General features: G+C 43.4%; 1 protein-coding gene across 5 annotated transcripts in view; it reads right to left on the bottom strand.

The window, feature by feature from the left end:
- The window catches only part of LOC142660783 (serine/threonine-protein kinase BRSK2), a 155,919-nt gene that overhangs the window by 27,132 nt on the left and 114,061 nt on the right, over window positions 1–14,726 (bottom strand). For 4 of the 5 annotated variants that reach the window (XM_075837635.1, XM_075837634.1, XM_075837632.1 and 1 more), the window contains exons 9-14: window positions 12,961–12,992; window positions 12,410–12,574; window positions 10,466–10,563; window positions 10,203–10,353; window positions 4,222–4,282; window positions 899–1,415 (exon numbers count right to left, since the gene is read on the bottom strand). In XM_075837635.1, the coding sequence (XP_075693750.1) occupies window positions 899–1,415; window positions 4,222–4,282; window positions 10,203–10,353; window positions 10,466–10,563; window positions 12,410–12,574; window positions 12,961–12,992 (1,024 nt within the window). The remainder of the gene's footprint in view (window positions 1–898; window positions 1,416–4,221; window positions 4,283–10,202; window positions 10,354–10,465; window positions 10,564–12,409; window positions 12,575–12,960; window positions 12,993–14,726) is intronic. The other variant, XM_075837636.1, reaches the window with a different exon arrangement.

The raw sequence follows: 14,726 nt of genomic DNA on the forward strand, positions 1-14,726 counted from the left end.
TTGTTATGGATTTTTCCCATTGATTAAAATAAGGAAGAAGAAAAACACAAGCAAATCTTATAGTTGCTGATTTTTCTGCACATTACAAAGGAATCTGCAACTAAATTTGCAAGTCCAGTTTAAAAATAAAATAAAAAACAATCTATACTGAAAGTTTAAAATAAAAAAAAACACTATACTCACCTCTCCATGAGCTCCTATGGCATCGCTTCCCTGGTTCCCCACCAGTCTCTGCACCCAGGCTGCAGTTGTCACATGTGACGACACGTCATCACTGGAGGTCAGGTGTGCAGAAACCGACGGTGAACAATGGAAGCCTTGCCATAAGAGATCCAGGGAAGGTGGGAGTAGTGTCTTGCGGTTTTTTGCTGGAAATTCGCCCCAAAATCTGTACGATTTGGTGCGGATTTGCTTCTGAAGATTTCCCTGCTCCTTTCTTCAGATTTAACGAACGTCTAGAACTTTTTAATTTCTTCCTCAAATTTTGAAAATTCACATGCAACCGCAGTTAATTTAATATTCCACCCTACTATGTACACAGAAAGATCATTGAGCTGACATACTGTATGCTGTATATTTGGAGAGCCTTTTTTAGGTATCCCTATTCGTGCCTATGACATGGAGGAAACATGGGTGAATGTCTTCGTTTAAAAATCAAAATAGTAGCTCAGCTGGGTCGAGTTGATTTTTGATTCTTTGACCCACAAAGCTATTATTTTGTTTGTCAGGGAAACAGATCCCTCAACATCATGGGCATAGGGGCATAGGGGCAGCAGAATCCACTCTCCAGAATGAAATCTCCACCAACAAACTTCCCATATCTAAGCATCCTGAGGTCCTGGCACATGTATCAACCAGCCACTCTTCACTTGCACTTATTCTAAAGATCCCTTCTTACCTTGAAGTTTGCGGCGATGGAATCTCGGTGACCCCAGGAAATTGTTCTTGATCGAATTCAGTCTTGTCCTCCAAGGCATTCCACCAATACTTGGGCTGGATGGAGGGGTAGGGGAAGGGGTGCCCGCCGGACTTTCCTTGGGCGTGTGTACAGGCGTTCCTTTGGGAGTAGGGAGGGGGCTGCCACGGGGTGACGGATGAGGGGTGACCTGTATAAGGGGCACAGATTTGGGGGCCAGATCAGATGCAGGCAATTTGTTTGCTGTTCTGCATGCATTATGCCCAGCTGGAGAGTTTGGAGCCCTTGATGGGACACTAGAGTTATTTGTAGCAGGAAGGGGATTGGAGCGAGTTGTCTGAAGGGGCTTCTCTGAAGTTCTGGGCTTGGGTGGAAAGGTGTGGGTTTTAGGATGGGATAGATTGCAATCATTATGCCCTGCAGAATCAGAGGTTGGTGTGGTATTAGGTGAAGAAGATGGGGTAGGGGACTGGGGAAGGGCAAAAAACCTCCTTATCGGCTGTGAGAGAAAATGTAGTAAGGAAGGCAAGAGGCAATAGCAAAGAAAGGAAGGCAGAGAAGAAGAAGAAGGATGCCAGAGAACCCAGCAAAGAAAAACAAGATATTGAAAGAGGAAGAAATACAGTCATATAGACATGGGCACATAAATAAGAGCACAATATAACGAGGAACAAAAAGGACAAACAGCAGGGTAGAGTAGTGAAACGTGAAAAATAAATCGGAAAATAAATAAGGACATTCATCCGGGGAGAAGCAGCAGCAAGGACAGAAAAGAAAGGAACAAGAAAGAAGAGAAAGACACCCACATGCAGACGCAGATGGATAGATTTAGTGGGTCACAGATAGAGACATTGAAGCGAAGCAGCCATGGGAGGAGGTACGGAATTTGTCAAATAGGGGTACAAAGGGTCAATGGAAGGAATGACAGCAGCCAAAATGAGAATGAAAAAAAAGACAAAAGACATGCATGTTAGAAGCAGCACCCTAAAACCAGCCAAAGCGAGAGAGCAGTCCCGCAGCAATGAGAAAGCCGGCAGCCATTACACCTGCCAGATTATTACCACAGATATGGACTAACTCAGCAATCCTCAATACAGTTTTTTTTCTCTATATATTATTTTAATTCAAGTTCTTGCACCTGTAATATTTTCATCACTGACTTAAACATTGTAACTGGCAAATAAGGCTGCGAGCGGACTCATCCAAGGCATTGTCATGAACTTGAAAAAAGTAAGGAGGATTGCTAAGTTTATGACTTAATGCATAGATAGATGCTATGTTATAATGGAAGCATGGGCGGCATTACATAGAGCTCAACACAGTTACATATAAGATCAGAAACGTGGATATTGTTACATTTATCCAGATATGAATACTAGCCGAGCATCCCAATGACAGTGTAAATCGCAATATATAGAATAAAGTACTGCCTAATGAAACCTATAGGAATCCTATTTATAGTAATGTGGAGTAACATAGCTATAATGGGGATTGTCCCCCCAAAAATTATATGGTCATATGAATTGCCCCCAAATGAAAATGATCACTTTTATTTATCCACAGCAGTTTGTCATTGCCAATTAGATCATAGGGAAAATGGCTTGCTGTAAAATCACATTGACACATATGTGGTACTTGACCAGCAAGCGATCAAATACGATCAAGATGATCAGGTTTTTTTTTCAGGTGCAAGGAATTCCAAATTTTGAGTAAGGGTTCATTCAGACGAACGTATATGTAGTCCATGTGATGGCTGTTATTTTTAACAGCTGTCACACGGCTGCATGTATTTCTATGGTGCTGTTCACACGGCCGTTGTTTTAACGGACCATGTGAGGGGCCCGTGAAAAAATAGGACATGTTCTATTTTTGTCCATTTTTACTATCCCTCTATAGAATAAAGTGTATGAGGGATCCGTGAAAACTGGTCCTGCACGGGTGGGACTCGGATGTGAGAAATGGCAGTTTTTCACGTCCGAGTTTACACTCGTTTGTCTGAATAAGTCCTATGGCTAATGCACACAGTTCTATCTATGTCATAGCCTGCTATGGGCACATACTGTACCTCCACATGCAGCTGATTTTATACGGAGGCACAAGGGTTTTTTTTTTCCTTATGTATCTGTGAGAAATAAAATTGGGGCATGTTGCATTGGATGCCATATTATGGAGGCAACGCTCCCAGAGAAAATATGGTGTTGTTTAGAGGCACCATACTGGGGCACACAATAGCTTTGCCATGTAGATTGTTGCTGAATCCAAAGACTAGGGCTCCACAGCAACTTTTGGATGACAGATTTTTGTAAAATTGTGGCACTACCTTATTCTTTATGAATAAAAAAGTCACGCAACAATGGCAAGCATTCCGACATGGTCAATCATTGCACGTTGCCTTCAACGTGTTCCCTTTATAAGAAAACATTGAGGCCGCGAATGAGTAGTGGTGATGCCGTGATTTTACTGGTGAGCAGCCATAAGTCGCTGTGGAGCCCTAACCCAAATGTAGAGGAGCCTGGCTAGTGTTCACATTATCCACGTTCTGCCATTATCCATTTCACAAAGAAATTCCACAAATACACACACGCAGATTTGACTTGAGTTACTGAGCCGCATGTCAGCCATGAGTTCTGTGTCACCCTTCCATTGGTAAAAATATTAATTTACTAAAATGGAAGTGATGAACGAGCAGATAACCTGTGTAAGGCCATGGCTACAGCTAGACTTTTTGTTGTGCTACTGATTAATTTTAACTCTTGAGTGACAGCTGCAGTCCACAAGACTGCAGGCAACTCAATGTATTCATGTGGACTGCAGCTGTAGCTCAATAGGTAAAATCAGTCAGTAGCACTACAAAAAGTCTAGGTGTAGTCCGGGACTAAAATGGGCCCAATGACACATATTTTATTGGTTTCTGGTTATTTTTTTGAGGGTTCAATATAAATAAATGATGATCAGATCTTTTATGTTATTATTTGATTGATGTCTTGGTTTAAAGACTATATTAATATTTTATATTGTATTATAGGTTTTATGAATGCACAAATTAGTTACTCAAGCAGCATATGCGTGCATACTGTATACATCAAATATAGCGTTATACATACATATTACATCAAAGGCATGTAATAAGGATGACTAGCACAAGCGTGGGTTAACAATTATTATCAACAAGTTAAAGTGATTGTGCAATTTTATGAACCATTGGATGTGGAATCAAAGCCCTTCTGGATATGAAATTAAGAGGTGAATGTGGGAGAAGGGAGGGAAGAAATAAGGAGCAGAGTAATGGAGTACAGATCACTCACCCTGGGACTACTGATAGGGCTGGTGGAAAGTCCTGAAGAAGCACCACTGATAGATCGCGACCTGAAATGAATTAGACAACATCTCGTGTTATATTCCATTTTTATCTCTTGCTACCTGGATTAGAAAAATAAATACACCTCCCAGGTTTCTCATCCTCACTAGCTTGAGCTAGGTGGTCTTCAGACGTCTATAACCTTAAAGTCCATCTATTCTCATCCTCCCAGTGGAGTCAAGTCCATGACTGTAACCAAGACAGGCTTATACATTTTAATGTATTTGGTCTCTAGACAGGGCTTAGGTAGTGTACAATATGATACTGAAGTTTCTTTAATCCCTTCCCACCTGCCCCAAGTAAATGAATGGATTAATGGCATGGTCCTTGCTCTATTAGCCTATTCATTTAGTTTGCTGTTTTTGATGGCACTTCATGCAGTGCCATCGGCAGGATCTGCTGTTACACTGGCAGTCTGATCCGGTACTATGGCAGGGTACTGCAGTAATCAGTTCCCTGTCGCTAAAAACCCCATAACACAGCAATCCTATTGAGCGCTATGTTCCCAAAGGTAGAAGCCGCTGCTTCTGCATTCAGACATTTGTTAGGGAAACCTGTGACATCATTAAAGGGGTTGGTCCCAGAAAAACATTTATAGGTGATGGGTGATAAATGTATGATCGCTGGGGTTCCCACCACTAGGACCCGCACCAATCACAAGAACGAGGGTGCGGTGTCCCTGTTTGAATGGAGCGGCAGTCTTGCATGCGCCCTATCGCTCCATTTTATGTCTACGAGACGGATAGAGATAGCCAAGTACACACAGATCATATGTTCCCTGCTAAGCTTTGCCCCAGTAGTAAAAAAATAAAAAAATATATATAATTAAATAAACATAGTACATTGTAAACAAATAAAAAAAATATAATAGAAAATATAGCAACGTCATATGTTACAGAATTTACACATAAACAATATAGCATCGTTATGAATTAGAGGATTCATTTCTGGGCTAAACATTATTGATTGAACCAACTGTCTTAGGGGGGGATATACACAGCAGATTTTGCTGCAGAAATTTCTGCGATTGAAAATCAGTTCCATTCAGCGTAATGGGGTTGATTCTGTAGCAGGTACAGGGTTTTCTACATGTTCCATTAAGATGAATGGAACTGATTTTCAGTCACAGAAATTTCTGCAGGAAAATCTGCCACGTATGACTGCACCCTAAGGGGATGTTCACACGGAGTATTTTGCCGAGTTTTTTGACGCGGAAACCGCGACGCAAAACTCGGCAAAAACGGCCCGAGAACGCCTCCCATTGATTTCAATGGGAGGCGTCGGCGTCTTTTTCCCGCGAGCAGTAAAACTGCCTCGCGGGAAAAAGAAGCGACATGCCCTATCTTCGGGTGCTTCCGCCTCTGACCTCCCATTGGCTTCAATGGGAGGCAGAGAAAGCGTATTTCGCGCTGTTTTATGCCTGCGGCGCTCAATGGCCGCGGGCGAAAAACGGCGCGAAAATCACCGCGAAAATCGGCGTGCAGGGAGAGGAAAATCTGCCTCAAAGTTCCAAACGGAAATTTGAGGCAGATATTCCTCCCCCAAAATACTCCATGTGAACAGAATGTGAAAAACATGAGAAAAACATTTGACCATTTTTCCTTAAAGAGGCTCTGTCACCACATTATAAGTGGCCTGTATTGTACATGATGTGATCGGCGCTGTAATGTAGATTACAGCAGTGTTTTTTATTTAGAAAAACAATCATTTTTGACGGAGTTATGACCTATATTAGCTTTATGCTAATGAATTTCTCAATGGACAACTGGGCGTGTTTTACTATATGACCAAGTGGGTGTTGTGGAGAGAAGTGTATGACGCTGACCAATCAGTGACCAATCAGCGTCATACACTTCTCTCCATTCATTTACACTGCAGATAGCGATATAGCTATATCGTTTTGTGCAGCCACATAAACACACTATAACGTTACTGCAGTGTCCTGACTATGAATATACATTACCTCCAGCCAGGACGTGATGTGTATTCATTCTCCTGATCACTTCTGTAGCGTCTCTGTGATTTACAACACAGCAGGCGTAGTCTCGCGAGATTACGCTGTAAACTGTCATTCACAGCGGGATCTCGCTGTGCTGTGCTGTAAATCACAGAGACGCTACAGAAGTGGTCAGGAGAATGAATACACGTCACGTCCTGGCTAGAGGTAATGTCTATTCAATGTCAGGACACATGAGTAGCGTTATATAGTGTGTTTATGTGATTGCAAATAGTGATATAGCTATATCGCTATCTGCAGTGTAAATGAATGGGGAGAAGTGTATGACGCTGATGGGTCACTGATTGGTCAGTGTCATACACTCCTCTCCACAACGCTCACTTGGTCATATAGTAAAACACGCCCAGTTGGTCATTAAGAAACGCATTAGCATAAACCTAATATAGGTCATAACTCTGTCACCTACATTACATCGCCGATCACATCATGTACAATATAGGCCACTTATAATGTGGTGACAGAACCTCTTTAAATAAGACCCGCAAAATATAGACCTAGAGCTCCATTTAAAACAATAATAAAGCCCCATTTGTCCTGTAAAAAATAAATTTGGGGTTGACTTAAAATAAAAAAATTCGCCTTTAGGGCTTGTCCACATGTAGCGGAATTGCTGCAGAAAATTTCTGCAGCAATTCCGTTGAAAGTAGCAGACATTCTGAGGCGGAAAAAACATACTATTTCCTGCAGTTTTAACTGCAGAAAATGGTGCGTATTTTGCTGCGTTTTTCACAATGCTAGGAGATAGTAACATCTCCTCTGAAAAACGCAGCAATTCAGTCCACTATCCACAGCAGGAATTGACATGCTGCGGTATGGAAAATACGCACCGCAGGTCAATTTCTGCTCAGAATTTTTACGCAGCGTGTGGATGAGATTTGTTGAATCTCATCCACTTTGCTGCTACTGTATTCTGCTGTGTATTTTCCGTCTGCAATTCGTAAAATACGCAACCATTCCGGTACATGTGGACGAGCCCTAAGGGTATGTGCACACACACTAATTACGTCCGTAATTGACGGACGTATTTCGGCTGCAAGTAGTGGACCGAACACAATGCAGGGAGCCGGGCTCCTAGCATCATACTTATGTACGACGCTAGGAGTCCCTGCCTCTCCGTGGAACTACTGTTCCGTACTGAAAACATGATTACAGTACGGGACAGTTGTCCTGCAGAGAGGCAGGGACTCCTAGCATCGTATATAACTATGATGCTAGGAGCCCGGTTCCCTGCACTGTGTTCGGTCCGGTACTTGCGGCCGAAATACGTCCGTCAATTACGGACGTAATTAGTGTGTGTGCACATACGCTAAGGCTGGATTCACACGAGCATGTTATGTCCATAAAGGACGGAACGTATTTCGGCCGCAAGTCCCGGGCCGAACACAGTGCAGGGAGCCAGGCTCCTAGCATTATAGTTATGTACGACGCTAGGAGTCCCTGCCTCTCCGTGGAACTACTGTCCCGTACCGAAAACATGATTACAGTACGGGACAGTTGTCCCGCAGTGAGGTAGGGACTCCTAGCGTCGTACATAAGTATGATGCTAGGAGCCCGGCTCCCTGCACTGTGTTCGGTCCGGTACTTGTGGCCGAAATACGTCCGTCAATTACGGACGTAATTAGTGTGTGTGCACATACCCTGATGATAGGAGCCCGGCTCCCTGCAGTGTGTTTGGCCCGGGATTTGCGGCCGAAATACGTTCTGTCCTTTACGGACAGAACATGCTCGTGTGAATCCAGCCTAAGAAAGCAGCAATCCAAAAGGTGAAATTTTGCTCTCGGCTTCAAGACCCAAAAGACCCCCTGTCGTGAAAGGGTTAATATAACCTAATCCCATCCACATAGTTAACCCCTATATTGGCTGGAACTGGAAGTCAGAACACGCAGAGAGACTCATAATGACAGTCTGACCAGTCCAATTCAGATTGTCTACATAAGATACAACGTAGCACTAGCAAACCCACAGCTATTAGGCCCCATGCACACGACCGTGTTCGGTCCGTGATATACGGTCCGCATGTCGGCTGCATGTCCCGGACCGAACACAGTGCAGGGAGTCGGGCTCCTAGCATCACACTTATCTATGACGATAGGGGTCACTGCCTGTCCGCGGAACTACTGTCCCGTACTGTAATCATGTTTTAGTGTGTGACAGTAGTTACGTGGATAGGCAGTGACACCTAGCGTCATAGATAAGTATGATGCTAGGAGCCCGGCTCCCTGTACTTTGTACGGTCCGGGACAAGCGGCCGACATGCGGACCGTATATCACGGACCGAGGCCTGTACTGGTTTCGAGTCTCTGGAAGTAAACAAGAATATTCCCAGTCACTGACAACTAGGAAAGATCTTGAAAATGTAATAATTTAAACACAAAATATATTAGAAAGTTGTAAAAAAAAAAAATCACTATACAGTGAATAAGGCGGATGTGTCGTCATCTCTCCTGACCTGTTTTTAGTAAATACTTGTATTCTCCATAAAATAACAATTCTGGCAGAGCTTTTCTTAAAAATCTGAATTGTTGCATTCCTCTATTATTGCTGCTGGAAATGTATGAATAAATTGACAACTTGGTGTCACCATTCCCCTTGTTGAATGAGTCCCTACACAGTCGGACACTGTCCAATCAGTGCTGACAGTCTCAAAGTATGTAGTGACACACCCTATTGACAAGTGGAATGGTGACACCAAGTTGTCAATTTAGTCATATATTTCCAGGAAGAGTAACGGAGGAACGGCATAAGGGCAAAGCCCCACGTGGCGGAATTGCTCTGGAATTCCGCTGCGGACGCTCTGCAGCGTTAATCCGCAGCGGACCCGTTTCTCCACTGCCTTCCACTGCTTTTTAGTAGGGTTTGTTTAGACGATGCGGAAAATTCCGCTGCGGAGCATAGGCTGCGGTGCGGAATTTGGTGTCCGCAGCATACAATGGATGTTGCGGACGTGTGGCGGACTGGTTGCGGACTCATTGCGGATGTTCTCCATTGACTTCAATGGAGATTCTAAATTCTGCAATGAAGTCCGCAGCTGTCATGTACATGTTATGTGTGCTGCGGAGCGTATTGGTTTTTTAACATGACATTTCTTCATTCTGGCTGGACCTATGTATTTCTAGGTTTACAGCCAGACTGAGGAAGTCAATGGGGCTCCTGTAATTACGGGTGACTACGTGTGTGCACCCGTAATTATGGGAGCGTTGCTAGGCGACGTCAGTAAATAGTCACTGTCCTGGGTGCTGAAAGAGTTAAGCGATCGGCAGTAACTGTTTCTGCACCAGGGACAGTGACTACCGATCACACTATACAGCAACCTGTAAAAAAAATAGAAGTTCATACTTACCGAGAACTCCCTGCTTCTGTCTCCAGTCCGGCTTCCCAGGATGACGTTTCAGTCTAAGTGACGGCTGCAGCCAATCACAGGCCAATCACATGCCAATCACAGGCCGCAGCGGTCACATGGACTGCCGCGTCATCCAGGGAGGTCGGGCTGGATGCAGAAAGAGGGACGCGTCACCAAGACAACAGCCGGTAAGTATGAAATTATTTTACTTTCACTAGGGAAAGTGCTGTCCCTTCTCTCTATCCTGCACTGATAGAGAGAAGGGAAGTACTTTCACCTCAATACGCAACGGCCAGTCCGCATCAATTTACTGCACATTTTGGGCAGATCCGCAACAGAATCTGCAACGCAGATTCTGTGCGGCATTGATGCGGACAGTTGCGGAAGAAATACGCCACGTGGGGCCATGCCCTAATGGAGAGTTCTAAAAAAGTTCTCCAGAATTGGGGCTTGCAAGTACTCATGAAACAGACATGTCAGGAAATCCTCTTTAACCTTTATTTTTATAAGACTAGACTACCCCTTTAAATTCTCATTGTGGTTTATTAAATGGATGATCAGATGTACTTACCTCTGCCCATGCTGTGCCATCTCAATAGCTCTACGTGCGGGTACAGGTGAGCCACCATCTGTTCCACTCAGCACCTCCATAGATTTTCTCTCCGGTCTTCTCTTCCCATGACGAGTCAACATGGGGGAGTCCACTCTTTTCCTAGGAGGATCTATATAAGAAAGGGAGAATGACCAAGAAATTAAATTCAGAATAAACATAAGTCAAAATAAACATTGAGTGGTAAATTCTTATGTATATGGAATTCAAGTCAGATACTTTACCAATATCTACTCTTGGAGGGAGATCCTCATCTTCTTGACTGGGATATCTCTCCTTGCGATCCAATAACAAGAAATAAATCATCTTCTCTTGGTTCTCTCTGAATATCGAGCAAGAAGGGGCTTAGACAAAGTTCTGCATTCTAACTTGTAAGACATGACATTATTTCTTCTGTAGCTACAAGCTCAAATTACTGTAATTAAATATCCCTTCTCCAGCAAATATCTTCTCTTGTCTTTTGACTGAAATTAGATCTTTTATTCTATAACAGAGATAAGGTGGCCATAGGCACACAGAGAGCAGAGTAGGCTTCATTCACATCTGTGTTAGGGCTCCTGCGTTCAGGCGTTCCATCAGAGCTTTCCATTGGAACGGAACCCTGGCTGAAACAAACGGAAACCATAGGTTTCCGTTTGCATCACCGTTGATTTCAATGGTGACGTATCTAGTGCAAATGGTTTCCATTTGTCTCTGTTGTGCAAGGGTTCCATCACGGAATGAATAGCGCTGTTGACTACGGTATTGCTTCCATCAAAATACGGAACTCTTACACAACGGAGACAAACGGAAACTATTGGCACCGGATCCGTCACCATTGAAATCAATGGTGATGCAAACGGAAACCTATGGTTTCCGTTTGTTTCAGCCAGGGTTCCGTTCCAATGGAAAGCTCTGACGGAACGCCTGAACAGAGCCTAACGCAGATGTGAACGAAGCCTAATTGACACTGATGGTCAGTTAGATAGCAGCCTCTCCTTGTACCCATTCCCAAGTGGTATATATTATACTTATCTTTGCAGTTCTCTCCTTCCTTAGAAGTGCTGGCTGCCTTTTTTAATACAGCCCAATTATTGGCGCTATTCCGTAGTCTACTGAAAGCCAATTTTTGCCATAAAAACCAGCGCTGATCAAGAGACAGCTCGTTGATTGGCGCTCGTTTGCTTCTTTCACAAGGAGCTATGATCAGTAATGTATTGGGATGAGCGCTTGTTACTACCATCTCTCGTCCACTTACATTTCTATCATGATGACAGCACGTCTCTATGTTTACACAGAGATGTGCTGCCGATAATCATAATATTTCTTGCCGCAGAAACCATACAATCAGCCGATGAATTAGCGTTTGCTCATTCATCGGCTGATCGTTGCCCTGTTTATAAAAGGCAATGATCGGAAACGAGCGTTCATATGAACCCTCATTTGCCCGTGTAAAAGGTCCCTAAGACTTCATGTACACTTTTGGGAGTACTGTTCTCTTGTCCTTCTTTAGAGGGGTATTCACATCATATAATGTTATGGTGTATCCTAAACGGTGGCATTTCAACCTCTAGAACACTTGCCAATCCGGAGAACTAGGTCAGAGGTCCCTTCGGCATTTCTCCTGCACAGCGCTCCTGGCCACCTGATGGGCAAGGAACTTCAACATAGCTCTATTCAAGTGAATGGAGATATGTTGGAGTTCCAGGGTGGACATTCATTTTCAGTCTGCAAGATATCACGATTTCATACCTCTGGATCACACAAAAAAGTTCTTAGCACTGACTAGATAATGAGGTCATGTCAAATAAATGCCGGTCATAGTCTAGCTACAAATAGTTTTGTGATAGACACCAAACATTGCAGTCAAATAAGAGCATACAAATCTTAACATAAGGAATTTTTTGTTTACATTTCTGAAATAGTGCCACTCTTGTCCATGGGCTGTGTATGGTACTGCAGTTCAGCCTGATTAACTTGAATTAGGCTGAGCTGCAATACCAGACACAGCCAATGAACCAGGGTGACGCTGTTTCTGGGAAGAAAAAAAAAAAAAAGCAACCCAGTTTTGGCCATATAATGTGGATAAACATTTGCCATATAGAATTAGGCAAATATGATTTCCCATGTTCCTAAATGACATTTAACTTCTTTACATCTGCAATAGAAATACCAATCTAGACTCTTACTCTTCAGACAAGAGGTCCTGCAGTAATTTGTTGCGGTCTCTAAAGCAGCCTAGGGAGTGCATACTTTCCAACACATCAGGGTCCACATCCTCCAGCGACGGCAAAGACCCCATCTGTACCTTCCTGGGAACTGCCTGCTCTGGTTCTGGTTCATTTTTTCCCCCACTATATTAAAAAAAAAAGTCTGAACATCATGCGTGTGCACATAGCAATTTGTCACATTTCTTCATGTACACAGCCATCTGTCAATGTGTTATAGGTACGCACTGTTGCCAGCCATCTATCTGTCAGTAAGCTTAATATACACACACAGCAATCTGTCACAGTCGCTAATCTTCATTTACATGCATATCCTATTTACAGACCCATTTATCTGTCATGGACAGCACTTCCGATGCCGAGTCTCCGCTATAACCGCTTCATGTGCAGAGATTTCTGTCATATATGAAGATGTCACATCCAGGCAATGCAAACACACATGCAGAAAATATGGGTGACATAGAGGTATACATACAATACATACTCTAATCTGCTATGGTTTATATACTCACATGTACCAGCTGTGCTTCTGAATGTTTTCTAACTGCAAGGAAAAAAGATCGGAGTAACTCATCCTGCTGTACGTCATCCATGCGAGCGCTAAGGCCGGGTTCCCAAGGGACGGATATGCTGCGTAAAAGTCACGCAGCGTGTCCGACCTGGAACCCGCAGTACATTCCATCGGAAAAACAGACAGGAATTCCGCTGTGGAGGAAACCCGTTCATAAGTCTGTTTGCGGAATTTCTGCTCCCCGTTGAAGTCTATGGGCCAAACACGCGGCATATCCGCAAAGAACATGCAGCAAAACACTTTGCGCACAAGTTTTGTGCGTTTTTTTTCCGCAGCGTGGGCATGAGATTTTCTAAATCTCATTCACTTTTCCGTTGCGGAAATTCTGCAATGTTTACGCTACGTGGGAACCGTGCCCTGGGTTCCCACGTAGCGTAAAAAAAAAAACGCACAAAATTTGTGAGGAAAGTGTTCTGCGGTGCGTTTTTCAATTCCGCAGCATGTCAATTTATGCTGTGGGTTCTGTGCGGAGATGCTGCGTGTTTCGCCCATAGACTTCAATGGGGAGCAGAAATTCTGCAACAGAGTTATGTTGTTGCAGTTGTTACAGCGGAAACGCAGTAAAAACCGCTGGAATCCGCAGGTGCACATATACTTTCCTATAACCAATGTTTAATACTAAATCCGCAGGTAAAACCGCAGTGTTTCCGCAGCAATATGAGCAGGAAAAACGCACTATTTGGTGCGGACTTCTGTGACAGATTTACCAGCGTTTTTCTAGAGATTTTGCTGCAGATTTTCTATTGCAGAAAATCTGCAGCGTATCCTGTGTGTGGGAACATACCCTTATTTTTTTAATTTCTCAGACGGAATGTCATGTGCGTACCAGGTCGGACACGCTGCATGCTTTTTACGCAGCGTATCCGTCCTGTGGGAACCCGGCCTTAGTGTGATACTACACAAGGCACAGCACCCATTCTTGATATTGGTGCACACTGTACAGATAAATGAAGGAACCGTATACGATAGTCATCATTCCGATAATGTTAGCGCGTATTCTCCATATATTTATATACATCCAACCTAATAACCTTATAGAGAATGTAAAAGCAGTGACAAGCAATTGTCATATAGAGGAAGTTGAGTTCAATTTGGTAATTTGGGACTCCCTAGTTTACTCATCATCATAACTCTCTTGAGTTAAAGCCTAAAGGTCCTATTATACGGTCCGATACGGGCCGTGAAAACGAGCGCCCATCAACACGTCAAGTCATTGATCGGCGCTCATTTGTTCCTTTCACAAGGAGCTATGATCAGTATGTATGGGGACGAGCGATCATTACTACGATCGTTCGTCCCCATACATTTCAATCATGTCGGCAGCACGTCTCCCTGTGTACACAACGACAATTGTTGACAACGATAATAGTTCTTGCTGCATAAACGATACGATCGGCCGATGAATGAGCCTTTGCTTGTACATCGGCTGATCGTTGCTCCCTTTAAGCCATTAATGAGAAGCTGAGTAAAATGATAAAATTCTTTCTGGTGCCACTATGTGGAGCTCACTGCATATAGTATTCATATATAAATCCCTATACAGTGAGCTTCACCTAGTGATAACTGCATGTAGACAGAATTGTATCATGTAACTCCATGGCTGTGTGAAAGGAAACAGAGGATTTGGAGATCTGTATCAGAAAATCGGAGCTCTAACCCCTATAAAGAATTTCGAACCTGGTAAGATTACATAGATTTACATTATTG

The sequence above is a fragment of the Rhinoderma darwinii genome, chromosome 9 (genome assembly GCF_050947455.1).
Source record: "Rhinoderma darwinii isolate aRhiDar2 chromosome 9, aRhiDar2.hap1, whole genome shotgun sequence".
Taxonomy (NCBI): domain Eukaryota; kingdom Metazoa; phylum Chordata; class Amphibia; order Anura; family Rhinodermatidae; genus Rhinoderma; species Rhinoderma darwinii.